Source organism: Sarcophilus harrisii, chromosome 6 (genome assembly GCF_902635505.1).
Source record: "Sarcophilus harrisii chromosome 6, mSarHar1.11, whole genome shotgun sequence".
Taxonomy (NCBI): Eukaryota; Metazoa; Chordata; class Mammalia; order Dasyuromorphia; family Dasyuridae; genus Sarcophilus; species Sarcophilus harrisii.
In genome coordinates, this window is record NC_045431.1 from 6,894,166 (window position 1) to 6,910,612 (window position 16,447).

Here is a 16,447-nt window from a genome sequence, read left to right on the forward strand (position 1 = left end):
CCACTGATTTCTCCAGCCCATTTCACAGAGGAGGTGATTGAGGCAAGCAGGGTTAAGTGATGTGCCCACGGTCCCTCAGCTAGTAAGTGTCAGAAGCCACATTTGAACTCAGCTCCCCCCGACTCCGGGCCTGGTGCTCCATCCGCTAACCACATCCTTACTCCTGTGCTCAAGAAAAGGCCCAGAAATGAGAGGGATGACTCAAAACTGGGACTTTGCCCACCTGGTGAAGGGACTCCACAGCACAGGGAGGGAGGCTGAAGGGAGTGGGGGAAAGCAGCCCTGGGAGGGGAAGGGAATGGGATACTGTTTTCGGTTCTGTGAAAGCCTGTCATGTGGAAGGGGAATGAGATCCTTCTCCTTGGCTCAAGAGAACAAAACCAAACCCGGGTGGAAATTGCAAGAAGGCGGGTTTGAGTTGGCATAAGGAAGTCGCTAACACCCGCAGCCCTCTGAAATTGGAGCGGTCTAGCTCGGGAGGTGGAGGAGGTCCTCGTCAGGGGGAGCGTTCAAGCAGAAGCTGACACCAGGGCTTTGGCAAACGGGATCCTTACAGAGTGGGGGCTTGTACCAGGTGACCTCTAATCTCCTTTGAACTCCAAAAGCTGATTTTGTGATTCTGTGCTCCCTCTCTTTCTCACGCCAAGCCAAAGGCAGATGCCCAGCCTTAGCCCTGTTGTGAGGGAGAGCCGTCGGGGCCGTTAGGGCTGGGAACCAGGCATTTTTTTAAAGCATGGAGAAATTTCCACCCCTGTCCTTCGATCATTCTCTCACAATACAAGAATAAGGCTCACATTTCCACCGTGAATACAAGTCAGAGGGACTAAGAAACAGCTCTCTTTACTCACCAGTTAGTAAGCTGGACAAACTGAGGCAAAATGGTCAAATGAAACACGCCATAAATAGAAATCAGCCACCACACACACGTATGTGCACACGCACACACACGTATATTACATATATACTCTTATGTATCACACAAATGCTTTTGTACAGCCTTATATTCTTATTACATTTTATTGTATATCCATAAACATACATAACTTTTAGATGAATATTCTATTGTTAACATACTTCCACAACGGAACAGGATGCCAGTGAATCTCTTTACACAAGCGTGCCACACTCTGTTCCCTGTTTAAAGTTGCCTTAAGGCCCCTCACGCTGATCATCCCCCCCTGGAGGGGATCCTTCTAACTCACTGCTGTGCGTCTGTGGTCCTGGTTCTCTGGAGAGGATGAATCCTTGGTTGTCCCCATGTGGTTGGATCCGGAGCTCCCATACGTACACGGGCACATCTGTAAACTTGCGAGCTTAGGATTTTGTTGAAACTCAAAGCTACAGGATGGCTTTAGCAGCCCCAAAACAAAGGCAGTGAAAACTGATTGAGGGGGACGCTGACAAACACAGTCCATGCATGTGATGGCTTTTTTCTGTTTACTTTAGCACATCCTAAGTTGATGTTTATGGGACTTTTAGTCATGTGTCTCCTATCCCTTGGGTTAACTAGCAGCTCTCCATTCAAAAATAGCCTGTGGATGTTATTTAATGCACTAAGGGGCTTTAAAGAATTTATCTCCTTTAAAAATATATCTATAAATGCAGTCATTTCAGTTCCGTAGAAGAGCTGGACAGCTCTATGGGCATAATAAGTATATAAGGATACATAAGGATTTGTATAATACATAAGACTATATGTGTGTGTGACTGCCGATTTCTACTTAGAGCATGTTTCATTTCATAAAGCCTCAGTTTGTGAAGCTTACTAACTATTTGGCCACATGGCAAGTTATAAACAACCTATAGAAAAGTAAAAAATAGCCATCTTGGTAAGAAATGCTTCCACTAGTTAAATGTCTGTGGTTCTCATTGTGTTGGATGTTGCCATTACAAATATCTCCTCCATCCAACTATCTGTTAATCCATGTTCTTTCTGAAGTTTGATTCCCAGGAAGATGAGAAATTACTTCAAGCAACAGAGAAGTTTCAAGTTGAATGTGCCCAGAAATTTCCAAAAAGACAATGCCTGACCACTGTGACTGACTTAAGTGGAAAAACAATTTTTATCACTCGCTACCTCAAGCCTCTAAACCCACCCCAGGAGCTCCTCGATATGCACCCCAATAATCCACAAGCCACGGCGGTAAGTGTCTAATTCTTAAGTAATGACCTTGTTAACCAAGAAGAAGACATTTTAACTTCACTTGAAATGTCAGCTGTTTTAAGAAATGTGTTTGGAGGGCTAGTCTTGAGCACCAGGAGGATTTCCTCCTTCGGGGATCATTCAGCATCGTTATTTCATGAATAACTTGACAGAAACCAAGGGAATTTGTAACGCTATTTTTGTACTATTCCTGTCGAGCTCAGGAATAGAACTTGGAAGCCACCTGATCCAAGTTTTTGGCCAGGACCTCGCCCTCCTTCCATATTCCTGACGCACAGTGATCCAGATAATGCCTGGATGTCTCTGGCAGGGAAGGAGGGCAGCCCTTTCTGCCTCCTCCCTTCCAGGCAGCTCAGAGCCTGCCTTTTATCCCAAGTCTCCTCTCTGCATTCAAGCAAGGCAAGCAGGAAGTCCTGTCCCAACCCCCAGACATCTTAGCTGGACTTTCAGAATCCAAATAGATCAAAAGCAGTTTGTCCAAGCCTTACCTGTCCTGAAGGGTAGAAAGGGGGCCGTGTCCCAGCCCTGGGACAGACCGACTTGTGGGAACTTGAGAAAGTACCTCATTGCTCTACAATTCCACCCTGCAGGGTTAGTGGGACGGACCAGGCTCCACGTTGTTTTGATTTTTATGAATGTTTCCAACCTATAACTACTCTTGGGAGGTGGATGGCCCGGGGCAGATGTAGCTGCCACCCTACTCAAAACAGTAACTCATGGACAGATGGTCCCAGACCCTGAGTCCCCCTGGTCATCAAAGGGCATGAACCAGATGAATCGTGGCATTCTTCTTTCTATCCCTGGGGCTGACAGATCTAAACCCTCTCCCAGTCTAGTTTTAGGTAACAGTTCCTCTGGAGACATCACCACAGACTCCAGTACTCCCAAAACTGGGCTACGCAGTCACTTTTCCAACCAGAATGCACTTAGGGGTCATGGTTCAGCACAATGACCCAAAACTGGGCCCCCTTTAACTGAGACTTTGAAGCCAGAGGGGTCTTTCTGAGTGTCAGCACTTACTTAACACATCCACATGAGACCCTTTTCTTGCCAGGAATGGGAACTTACTGCATGTGGCACTTGCTTGGCACTTTGCTGGTCACGAAGCATGAAGACTGCTGATTAACACGTCCCTTTGTCCCATCTTGTTAATTAACGTGACTTTTTTGAACTCAAGTGCTTTCAAAGCTTATTTCAAATTTCATCTTATGCTACGAGTCACTGCTTGAACCTTGACTCTGCCACGTAACATGTCACCTACCTGTCTCCCTCAGCTTTGCTGATTTATTTGATCAGGAAGAGAGAGGAGTCTCTAGAATCGGTCAATGAGCTTTAACACTGATTTATAGCAAAATTGTAGAACCGATAACTAAAAGGATGGTCGATAATACCCAGAAAAAGAGCCAGAATGGTTTTAGCAAGAAAGAATCATGCCAGAGTAATTTCATTTTTGACATCGTCAAAACTGGTGGGTCAGGATAATGCTATAAAGGAATTTTTCTAGATTTTAGCAAATCTAAAAGTCTGTTATCCTATCATTGTAACAAGCTAAAGAGATGTAAGTTAGCCGTGCAAAGGTTAGTTTGATTTGAAACTGAATGACTGAATACGAAAAATAGTTATTAATGGTTTGCTATCAACCATGGAATGTCAGAGGAATAAAGAGTTGGCCCAGTGCCATTTCCCATTTTTGCCAGTTACTTGGATAAATGCATAGTTAAGAGCCTTCTCCAATCTGCCTGTCACATAAAGCAAGGAAAGCTCGTTAACCTATAAAACAAGTATCCTGACCTTGCCGGGCAGGAGGAGGGACTGGGCAGTCAGAGGTCTTGGGTTCGGGTCCTCTCTCTGACATTTGTGACCGATAGGATCATGAGCAAGTATCCTGACCTTGCCGGACCTCAGTGACCGCTTCTTAATATAAGGGGGCTGGAATGGATGGTCTCTGACCCACTCTAGTGAGAGATTTAGACTGGCTTGATGTTGAGAGTCAAAAACCTACCAAAAATGGAAGGTCACATCCAGGAGGAAGTGGGCTCCCCCACTGAATGTGAGATCAGATGGAGATCTCACAAATGGAGGTCAGAAGGAGAAAGGGGGCAATCAAGAGGACTTCCCAAAGTAGGGAGCACTTTTAAAGAGCAGGTTGAATTCAAATATATCATAGCAGGCTTTGCCAGTGCTTTGCTGAAATCTGGCTATGGACAGCATTTCTGTGGGGGCAGTTTAACTCTCAGAGATAGGCAATAACTGCATTTAAATTCTGCCACTGATTGACTGAGAGACCCTGGGTAAATCATTAAATCTCTTAAGCCTGCCTCTTCGTCTGTAAAATGGGAATGAAATAACCTTAATACCTCTCTCAGAGACAATGTAGAGAACAGAAAGCTAGTCTTGGGGTTAGGAAAATGTGCATTCAAGTCCTACCTTGAATAGAGAATATGTCCCCATGGGTAAATCACCCAACTTCTCAGAGCTTCACAAGAAACTCCCAGAGATTCTAACTTGTAAAGGTTTCACTATGCTTTGATACATAAATTCCTTGCTGATGAAATCACAAGTCTGGTTCATGGAAAAAACCATACCTAACCATTTTTGCATGATCATCAGATGAGAGAAGCTATCCTTAAAAGTTTCACAATGCTTCCAGTACTTAAAGCGTTGCAATACCAGAAAGTTTTGCGATGGTTCAGATATTTAAAATATTGCAATACTTAGAATTACAATACCAAAAGGTTTGTGGTACTTCAAAGTGATCTGGCTCTGAAATATCGGGCACTATGGGTAGCATTTCTGCCCAGCTAGAAACACCATCCAAAAAGTAATTCCGTGAGACTGACCTCACCTGATCTTGATGAAGGACCCGGAGATGACTATTTTCATTTCTAAGCACAAATCATAGAGAATTTTTGCCAGAATTTGATATCAAATTCACCAGCTGGGACTGGGCAGACTCTGCCTTTTCTCCTGCCTTTCTCTTGTTCTCCACGATACCACAACAGTCCCAGAGGAATCAAAGCTGCCAGTTTTTTCAGTATCCAAGAATGAAATCTGTCTGAGTCTGACAACCCAGTTAGATTGACTTGCTGTTTCACTTATCTCTTATCTTGATTTCATCAAGAAATTAGATGAAGGACTGATTCTAGACCAAAGTTAAGGTACACATGGACTCTGTAAAATGAAAGCTCACCTGTCAGGACTCAGATGGTTAGCAGGCTCCGAGGCTCGGGTGGAAGAGGAATGGTTTATCTGGCACAGAGTTTGCCAAACACAAAACAGTAGCACTTTTTCTTTCTGTAGGAGCTGGTGGCCAGGTACGTTGCTTTGATTCCTTTCCTGCCCGACAGTGTTTCATTTACTGAGACCTGTGACTTATGGAGCACATCAGATGTAAGTAAAGATAATGTCTCATTCTTCCCCACATAGTTATTCTTTCAACCTTCACTGTTAAGTAGATGTCACAAAGATGACATAAAATGGTTATTAAGCGCCCAGCACTGAGAGGAATACTAATAGCTAGCATGCATTTTGCACTTTAAGGCTTGCAGAGCATTTACAAGTATTATCTCATTTGATCCTCACAGCAATAACTCTGCAAGGTGGGTGTGATTATCACAATTTTATAGATGAGCAAACTGGGTGGAGCCGGTGAATGTCTGAGGCTCTTGGGTCTTCCTGACTGTAACTGAGCACTGTGCCTTCCACTGTCCTGCAGCAGGACTGAGCCTCAGCTCTTCCATTGATAAAGGAATCTACAGAGCATCAATTAGCACTTTCAGTTTTTCTTCAGTTTTCTAACCGTTTGTCCTCCTTGCCTCCTTAATTGCCCACCAACAAATTCATCCTTCTTTGAGCTTAGAAATTATTAGAAAATCCTTCAATCTCTTGCTACCCACCGATCATTATTAGACTGCCTCGGGGTCTCGTATCCTTTCTTCCAGCTGATACTGGATCAGCTCTTCCTTAAGTATTCTTAAGATCAAACATCCTTGAAAGCATCATCATCTTCAGGTAGAATTTCTCCTGCTAATTCACTGCATTTAATGTACTTCCTTAAAAAAATAAAAAAATAAAACAAAGCCAAAGAAAACACTATCTCCCACAATCTCCTATGATGCAGGGATCATCTTAATACATGGTTCCTTATGGGGAACAAACCAGAGTCCAAGAATAAAAGTGTTTAAATGAATTAACTAAATGGCTAGACAACATGTTTTGACAATATCTAGATCGGTAATTTTAGACACATGAGTTTCTTTTTACCTAAAACATATTAAGCTTGGGTTTTGCCCATCTATTTGCAGTAATTCTATACGCATTCTGCCCATCAGTGCCGCCATCCATGTCTGGGGGTATTCCGGGCACTTCTTTGTTGTGTGTTAAACTGGATGTCAGTTTTTCATTGAGGATTTTTATGTTATGGCATTTACACTAAAAATGAATTTTTAAAAATAGCACTTGTTGAAAGTGAATAAGACTTTGTCAAAATGATTAAGCTGCCAATCTATTTAGCAAAATATGTCTTCCTTTATTAGCAATTTCTTGAACTTCTGGCGGGAGATGAAGAAGAACATGCAGTGCTGTTGTGTAATTATTTTCTGTCCCTGGGTAAGAAGGCCTGGCTTATGATGGGCACTGCTATTCCTGAGGTAAGATCCAGTGGATTTTCCAAAATGACCGAGTTAAATGGCTCCTCAGAAGTCTTGCAGATGAACCATTCCTTTCATGAAATGTGTAACTCCTGGAAAATACCCCCAGTACTAGTGCAAGTTGAAATCTAATTTAATGGATCTAATCATGGAAAGTTATCTTTTATAAAGGGTCAGAGTTGCTCATTAGAAAATGGCAAAATGACTTGTGGTTGCACTAGGGATGGTAGACTGGATCTTACTTAGATGGAGAAGGAAATGACAAACCCTTCTATTATCAAGAAAACAAGTCCTGAAGTCAGGAGGTCCTGAGTTCAATTCTGACATCAGACACTTACTACTTCCCTCTGGGCAAGTCACTTAACACAATTGCCTCCTCAGCAAAAAACAAAAAAGAAAAGGAAAAAGAAAAGAAAACAACAACTTTACTTGGGGCGCTTCAAGTGCCTGGAAAGTGTGATGAATGTTATGGTTGAAGAAAAAGTTTCAGACGGCTTAGTCATTACCGGTGGCTGCTTTCCCAGCTCACTTCACCCATCCTTAGTGCCAGCACACCTTATGCAACTAGTATTTTAAAAAGAACACACACCTGGTCAAATAATTATCCTTCGGAAGTGAATGACGTAATAGCTTAGGAGCTGTTGATGGTCCTTAGCACAAGGATGCCTTATTCTTCTAATTATTCATCATCTTCAGTATCATTCAGTGTGCTTCCAGAGATGACAGAGAGCGCCCCAGGTTCTAAGAAGTGAATCTATATTATTGACATGATTTTTGCAGAAAAGTCGAGAGGTTTCCTCTTAAAGCAGAGTGAAGACTAATAGTTATGTAAACCAACCATTAGTAATGAGAGCGGCAGTCATGAAAAGGTAAATGCCATTTAGGCCTTGGAACCCAAATAGCAGACAAAACCATAAAATGTGTCTTCCTCTTCCAGACTGGTTAATGATAGGGTCAAGATTAAAAAGCAAAGGCAAAACAGGTTTATAAGCTTAGGAAGTTACTCACACTGAAGACAAAAGAAGAGCTTGAGTTTTGTATTCTTTCTACACTTTCTTCCTTCCCTTAATACCTCTTTAACTACCTTGTGTTTATCTGTTTTACATTTATTCCATATAGATTTATATATACTTGTCTCCCTGGAAGAATGCAAATTTCCTTGGGGACATGGAGTTTTTGCGCTTTGCTTTCGTTATTATCTTTAGGAATTAGCATAGTACCTGTGGCACAGAAAGTGCTTAATAAATGCATGTTTATTGATTAATAGGAGGGGTAAGGCAAGGAGATGGGGAGCTGTCAACTCCAATGGCTGAATGACCATCTCTAGGAAGATGATCTACAGATATTTTAAAATCTTCAGTCCTGGTCCTCCCCTGAGCTTCAGCCCCACCCTACCAGTTACCTGGTGCCCATTTCCAACTGGAATCCCCACCCCAAACCTTTCAAACGTCCCTACCCCTGTCAAAGGGACCGCTGTTCTTCAAGGTACTCAAGTTAAGAGCTTGAACATCCCCTTCATCTATTCATTTTCATCCTACTTGCTGTTGCCCCGTCCTGTGATTTCTATCTATCTCCACAGCATCACCGGGAACCTTTCTCCCAAACATCCATGACTTTGGTTCAGGTTTTCATCAGCTCTCGTGTTGATTGTTGTAATGCCCTCATTATCAGTCTTTCTTCCCCCAATCTCTCCCTCTCACAGTCTATCCTCCACATAGATAGCAAAGGGATTTTTCCTGAAGCATAAATGTCACCATGTCATTGCCCTACTTAACCTCTAGTGGCTTCCAGTTGGCTAGAATAACATAGAAATTTCCTTTTTTGGTTTTTAAAACCTTTTACAACCTGATCCAAACCTTTTTTTTTCTAGTCTCTCAGTACATTCCTCTCCCTCCCATATTCTTCACTCCAGCAAAATTGGCTTTCTTCCTCTTCCTCCCACATGACACTCATAGCTTTTGCACAGCAATCCCACGGGCCTGGAATCCTTCCCTGCTCACCTCCCCTTCCTCACAGAATCCCTCTCCTCCTCCAAGACATAATTTAAGGACCGCTTTCTAGATGAAAATGTTCCCAATGCTTCTCAAGTGTTAGTGCCTTCCTTCCCTGAATTCCTCTTTAACTATCTTGTGTTTATCTGTTTTATACTTATTCTGTATAGATTTATATATGTACTTGTTTCCCTGGAAGAATGTAAATTTCCTTGGGGATCCGGAGTTTTTGTTATGTTGGTTTATATCCTTAGGAATTAACAAAGTACCTGTATCTATAAAGTGCTTAATAAATACATATTTATTGATTGATAGGAGGGATAAGGCAAGGAGAGAGATGGAAATAAGGAGGTTATCATCAGGTACTCCAGCAATTCTCAAAATGTTTGGTCTGAGGACCGTTTAACACATTTAAAAATGACTGAGGACCTCCTAAAGGGCTCTTGTTTCAGTGTCTCCAGCAAAGGAGACTGGGAGAGGAAGGTATTTAAGAAAGCATCAACAGTTTACTGAAGGCCTCTGAATACAAAGGTAGGAATTGGGAAGGAGAGAAAGATAGCAAGTTGGGTACTAAATGATTAAGTGGCAGAGTGACTCAGAGGCCAAAAGAAAAGTGCTATTATAATCTAAATGGGGTAATTAAATTTTAATAGGAAAAATTTCAGAGGAAGAGAAAAGAATATTATTGTTATTAGAGAATAAAATGTATTCTGACTTCTCTTCCAAAATCATCATGATAAAGGATATGAGGAAAGGCAGAGCTAATACTGGAGAGAACATCCAACAAAGTGTTATCTAGAGAAAGCTGTTTTTCTTGTGAGGGCCAAAAGCTATATAGAAGAATACAAGAAGTCCAAAATGTGATGAGGAATTGAGGGGTTGGCTATAGTTAATATATTAAGAAAACTTGTATTTTATTATTTTTATATGGTCTGTTATTTTATATTATATATTACTTATATATACATATTATGTATCATGTATTATATTTTATATAATTATAAGACACTCTCACCTGAAGCTCCAAGAAGCTACAGCATGCGCACTGGCCATGTCCTGGTAAAACCTCTTGGCAGACGGCAGGTGGAGGGTAATTGACAGGATTCATACCTGCCAAAAACCTAGAACAAAGGCCACCCCAAGCATGCAAAGACACCTGGCGGGAGAGGTGGACGAGAGCTGTTTGTTTTAACCACCTCAAGGGAAAGCGGGCTCTGTAGGATGCTCAGTCAGACGTCCGACATCAGCCATCCCTGCATCCCAGGACCTGTTCTCTTGCCACTGGATGTCAAAGACCGTGGGAGAGAGGCTGACGACTGCGCAACTGGACTTCACTTTGATCCAGTTCACACAAGGGATCGCCCGCCATCCACTGAAAATAAAGGACAAATAACAATTAAAAACCTACTCCCTGAGGAGCAGGGGACTGGAGGCTGAGAGGCTGCCCACTGGTTGGGGAATGAATGAATAAAAGTGATGGTATATGAATGTTACAGAATATTATTGTTCTGTAAGAAATGACCAGCAGGATGATTTCAGAAAGGCCTGGAGAGACTTACAGGACCTGATGCTGAGGGAAGTGAGCAGGACCAGGAGATCATTGTGCACAGCAACAGCAAGATTATACCATGATCAATTCTGATGGACGTGGCCCTTTCCAGCAATGAGATGATTCAGGCATTTCCAATGATCTTGTGATGAAGAGAGCCGTCTGCACCCAGAAAGAACTATGGAGACTACATGTGGATAAAAGCATAGGATTTTCACCTTTTCTAATTGCTAGTGTTTATTTGCTTGTTTGGATTTTTGGTAATTTTTATCCCCTTTTGATCTGTTTTTTCTCACACAGCACGATAAATGTGGAAATATATTTGGAAGAATTGCACATGTTTAACCTATGTTGGATTGCTTGCTGTCTAAGGGAGGGATGGAGAGGGAAGGAGAAAGATTTGGAGCACAGGGTTTTGCAGAGGTGAATGTCGAAAACTATGTTTTAAAAGATGGAAAGCTATTATAAACAAAACAAGCAAAACAAAAAGAGATGTATCTGCTGCACTGGAGCTTTGAATTTATTGAGTAAAAATTTCATATGTACCATACACAGAATCATTAAAGTATTTTAGGGAGGCCCAAAGTACTATGTGGGTTCTGAAGATAGAATAGCCATAACCAACAACTAAAATGTGAATAAGCAAAAAGCTTAACTGTCCCTGGAGCTTCAAAGATTCAGAGCTGGAGGGGACCATGATGAACCATAAGAGGAGCCATCACTTATTTTTTACAGAAGGGGAAAATGAAGTCCAGAGAGTTCGAATGATTTTCCTGGTGGTAACATAACACAGGGACTAAATGATAGAGCAAGACTTGAAACCAGGTGTCTTGATTTCAAATCTCAAACTTTTTCTACCATACCAATAGTAAACACAAAGAAAAATAAATTCCTTTGGGCAATATAATGATTTAGAGGACCATAAATTAACATCAGCTTTGTTGTCTTGTATTTTTATGCATCTTATTAATCATTTCCCAATTATCTATTAATCTGGGTTGGTACCTATGGCAGCCTGATCCCTGCAGTATGTCATACTGCTTTACGATCACTTCATTTTAAAGTGACTGGTTAAGGTATAGAGGATAGGGTAGAGACTTGTGAGCAAGAAGGCAGTCCCTGTGATTCCCATCCATATCACCCGTCCCAACAATGGCTATCGAGCCTCCCCTCATGTCAAATAAGACTTTGTTAGCAACATGACACCTTGCTTCTCAAAAGTTGGCAACTTCTGATCCGAGCTTTATACATCTGTTCTAAGTTAGAAAGGATTTAGCGCTACTGTGTTCACAGATGCTAAAATTAGGAAAAATACAAAGAATCACATGGCCCTTGCCCAAAGCTGACACCCAAATTTACAAAGAATTCCATACTTTTGAACTGCTTATATTGATAGAATAACAAAAAAATATGAAATTTACGATTTGGAGGGAGAGGTTTCATATACAAAGTACGAGGATGTACTAGGATGTTATGGGATGGTCTCCTTTGAAAATCTCATTTCATATTTAGAAAAGATATCCCTTAGTATGTCTGCTAATATTTGGTAAGGAATAATAAAAGGTAATAAAAATATAAAAAGCTATGGACTCGGCTACTGGTCATTTGGAGGAAGTCTTACTTTCCAGTGATGATTTTCTCCATAGTTAAGATTATAGTTTGATCTGCTTGTTCTATAGCATTAGAGCATTACTGTTGCTTCTTTTAAACCAAAATTAAGGATTAACAGCTGTTCAGGCTACATACACCTTTGCAGTATCCAAGCCTTTCCCCAACCAACAACCCTTTGAAGTAGGTATAAGCTCTGGGAAGGTCCATCTTATTCTTCAGCGGACCTTCATTCTTCTCTGTTGCAGCTTGAAATCAAATAGTTGATTTTTTTTTTTTTTTTAAATCACCCAGAGGTAAACCTTGTGCTGTGATGAGCTTCTCCACCTTTAGCTGGGTCAGTCCCTTATAAGATAAATCCAGTTTATCATGAAACTGTGCCCCCAACCTTTCACTCCTAGGAAAAGTTACCAGAACTTACCCAAACCTTCAAGTGTTGAGTCACCTCTCTCATAATGAAGTGATAGAGGTGGACTATATTGAAGATGTATAAGCATTCTAATTCACATTTTTTTTCATTTGAGGAAATAAGGAAAAGATTCAAATCCTATTCCTTTACCTCCTAAGCTCACTGTTATTTCAGTTACATCATAAAGATAAACAGGCCATGTGGCTCTTTTCCTGGGATGGAACTTGTCTTTGGGCAACTGAATTTATGGTTTTAATCAGCTTCAACCTAAAATTTCAAATGTATTTACGATGTAATTTTGAAAATATTAATTTATGATTTAAAGTAATTATCTAACAAAGTAAAACTCCTTCCAATGCCTAGAGTGAAATATAAGTTTAAAAATCATCCAGTTTTTAATAAGCATTTACTTTTCCTCCAGGGTCCAACTGCCTATGTGCTAACTTGGGAACGAAGCCAGTATTTAATATGGAATCCCTGTAGTGGACGCTTTTATGGACAGTTTGATACATTTTGTCCTTTAAAAAGTGTGGGCTGCTTAATAAGTTCTGACAATGTAAGTGTTCCCCATTTCCTTTTAAATAAAGATCACTGCTTCCTTTTTTTCCATTTAATATTTCAACAGTATCACATATTATTGGTTTATTTGTCGAATGTCTATTGCGTCTTTTCTTATAATCATAATGGCAAATTGACTTTAAAATTATAGTTTGTCTGACCATAAGAACAAAATTATTCACCATCTTACTTAAATTCTTAAATTTACTTAAATTACTTAAATTCACCATCCTTGATAAACACTTGCTAATCGATAAGTCAATCCTTGAATTAATCTTCCTTGTCAAGGCTGAAGAATTCTTGAAAGTCACCAATAACAAAGTAGCGTCGACATAATTTGGGGAGAAAAACACGATGGTAATGCAAATCTGAAATCTGTTCAGTTGGGAACTACTCTTGTTCCTTTCCATGATTATGTAGTAAAGCTCTCAGAAGTTATAGGTCAGTTTTACAGTAATCTTACAGTTATATACAGCATTGCTTCTCTTCTGGCAAAAGGAATACACAAGAATGAATTTTAATATTGTACATGTTCTAAGTAACTGTTATGGAGAGACAACCCCCCCCCAAAAAAAAGATTGGTTAATAACTCTCTGCTAACGTATTTCCATTGGTTCTTTAGATTTGGTTTAATATTCAACAGCACGATTCTCCAATGAGGATAAACTTTGACGTCACCAAACCTAAACTTTGGAAATCTTTTTTTTCAAGAAATCTTCCATACCCAGGACTCTCAAGTGTTCAGGTATTTATATTATCTTTGTTGTGTAGAGATTAAAATTAGCTAGTGTGCGAGAAAAGTCTCTGAGGCAGAGCTTGGAGCTAAAGGCACTTTATTAAAGAGTCCATGGTCCCTTCAAATGAAGTGGACTTCAGATCTTCCTTGTGCTAAGATGCTCCTGGTCCCCAGGACCCTGTTTGTTTTTATAGGGTTTGATGCCCAAATATGCAAAAAAGGCATAGTAAAATAGAGAATTTCATTAGTTGATACACTTTGCTCTTGATCCATAATCCAAAAATTATGGATCAGCTGGGGGACAGGGAAGGAGAAGAATAATAAGTTGGGGTAAAACATAGGGCATCTCCACCAACTAAGTGGTCATAAAAGATCCTAAGATTGCCACCTGCTTCTGTTGGACAAGAAGGAATGGTCCAGGGATACAAAGATCAGTTGGGGGACTTTCTAAAGAATCAAAGCATCCCACCCATTCCAGATTGAACATAGAATTAAAGCAAAATAGGGAGGCGCTACCCTCGTCAGCTTCTTGTGGTTGTGCAAGTGAGCCTCATAACTGTAAACAAGGCGTGAAGATTACATTCAAGTTTGAAGCCCATTATAAAGGCCTACCATAAGAACCAATCTTATCTAATTATCCCTATGTAATTTCTGTAAACATCAAACTGAATAATACTGATTAGAATAGGAGTCCAAGTGAATTATTTCTCCCAGTTGCCAATTAATAAATATGTGGGAACATTTGAAAGAAAGAGTACAATATCATTTTAACAACTAGAATTTTTCAATACTAATTTTTGTACAAATAGGCAAGGAATGTGTTCGAGATAATTATTTTATAATATTGAAGCTTTTTTAAATTCCTCATTTCCTTTTCAAATCCTAAAACATTTCTTCTCAGCCTGGAGAATTAGTTTACCAATGTACAGACAAAGCTGCTGCATCAGAACTACAAGACAGGTAAATTTTCTCTTAATTCTGTCTCTGTATGTGTTTGTATGTGTCTGTATGTAGATAATAACCTAATTTTGTGAGTAACAAGTTATCCATTGAGCTATAGTTTAACTCAAGGAGGCAGAGGACTTAGTCATTTTTTCTCCATTTCTAGGTGGAACTAGTACCTTCCACTCTGTATACACACTCTACATCAATTAGTGTCCGTGAACAAAATTGTCCCAAATTATAGCTCTGTAGATAGGGGCTCTGTGTGACCTTAGGACCGGCCCTAACCATGAAGTAAAAATTAAATTCTTTTCCTTTTAATCTTATTAAAAATAAATCATCAACATTTTATTCAATATTAGTTATCTATTATATGCCATAAAATGTCCAGTTCTTTTCTTTGACTCATAAGAAAATCAAGATGGCTGAAGATTAAAGGGACACCCCCCACCACCACCACCATTTGCCATTTTCAAAAATGTCCCAGGCAGAATGGAGGCGGGGGAAAGAGAATATTTTACGAATTACAGAAGTTACTAATCTCTCTATTGGCTAAATTGGGCCCTCCAAGTTTGGCCCTGACCAAATTACTATTCTTTATCTACATCACCAGGGATTAGACAAGATAATCTCTAAAGCCTTTTCCATACTGACAGTCTGGGATACCCATATTCAGGCTATGAGGTCTTATCCCTTAGTGTGCATAAACATCTATCCCCCCAATGACAAGAAGACGCCTGTTCTAATTCCTTAAGCCTCGGTCACCAATATCAGCCTGGGCCTGGGGGTCAGGAGAGGGGAGGTCTGCAGCCACCTTTGCCACTTCCCACCTATTTGTCTGTAGTTCTTTGGGAACGTTTCTTCTTCTGTAAACTGGAAGGCGTGGACAGAATGGTCCCCCATCTCCTGACAGTGCTCAACCCTATAATGCCTTAATTTAATCAGAATCTCACCTTTGGGACTTCAGAAGCCACTTCTTCCCACCTGTACCCGAGTCCCAAATCTGCTCTGCAGCCTCCTCTCTCACAAGGCAGTGACACAAAACGCCCCTAACAATACTGATAAAGAAAGCCCGGAACAGTGCAAGACCCAGGACAGCGGAGCAACTGTGGTCTGCAAATGAATGAGTTATGGCAGGGTAAAGAAGAATGACTCTGGAGGACTGGGGGCCCCCAGAAAGCCGGCATAGACTCCCGCACAGTGAGAAACGGAAACCCAAAGAACAGGGTATGCGAGAGCTTTTAGTGCACCCAGGAAACAAAATTCAGGTCACACGAGAGATGTTGAATCCTATTTGATGAAGTTCAAATATACCCCCTTACAGCAAACGGCAACATGATGTCTCAGTCCCTCTGTTACATGCTTTTGTTGGATTTTTATGAGAAAATACTGGGGTTAAAAAAAAAAAACACTGGGCTAAGGAGAGGGGACTGTTAAGAGACAACTGTGTCCCTTGAAACAAAGTGTGTAACCCTTCTCCCCAAAGCCCCCAATAGTAACAATCTCCAGCTCCTGCTTGAAAGCTGCAGCTGAGAAAGCTTAACGCCTGACATAACACCTGCATGTGGGACCCTGCGCTGGTGGGCCGGACGGAGAGGGGGCAGTCCCACGGGAGAAAGCTAGCTATGGTTCCCTCAGTTCTCTTGTGGCCTCAGTGGGGGTTTTCTCGGCAGACACTGAGGGATCAGGGTCCCAGGGCCCTTCTGGACTCTTCCCCGCTCCCGACCATCTGGCTGAGAGAAAGCCAGAGCCCCCAAATACAGGTCACCGAGGGTGATGGAAGCGCAGAGGAGGGATTCAGACCACCTGGGGGGGGGGGCGGGGAGGATGGCGGGAGGAGC

The 16,447-nt window shown here is 41.1% G+C and overlaps 1 protein-coding gene across 4 annotated transcripts in view; it reads left to right on the top strand.

Moving 5' to 3' along the window:
- CC2D2A (coiled-coil and C2 domain containing 2A) overlaps positions 1-16,447 on the top strand; it is a 124,806-nt gene that overhangs the window by 105,547 nt on the left and 2,812 nt on the right. For 3 of the 4 annotated variants that reach the window (XM_031941381.1, XM_031941382.1, XM_031941384.1), the window contains 6 exons: positions 1,940-2,143; positions 5,465-5,554; positions 6,700-6,813; positions 12,792-12,926; positions 13,551-13,673; positions 14,566-14,624. In XM_031941381.1, the coding sequence (XP_031797241.1) occupies positions 1,940-2,143; positions 5,465-5,554; positions 6,700-6,813; positions 12,792-12,926; positions 13,551-13,673; positions 14,566-14,624 (725 nt within the window). The remainder of the gene's footprint in view (positions 1-1,939; positions 2,144-5,464; positions 5,555-6,699; positions 6,814-12,791; positions 12,927-13,550; positions 13,674-14,565; positions 14,625-16,447) is intronic. The other variant, XM_031941383.1, reaches the window with a different exon arrangement.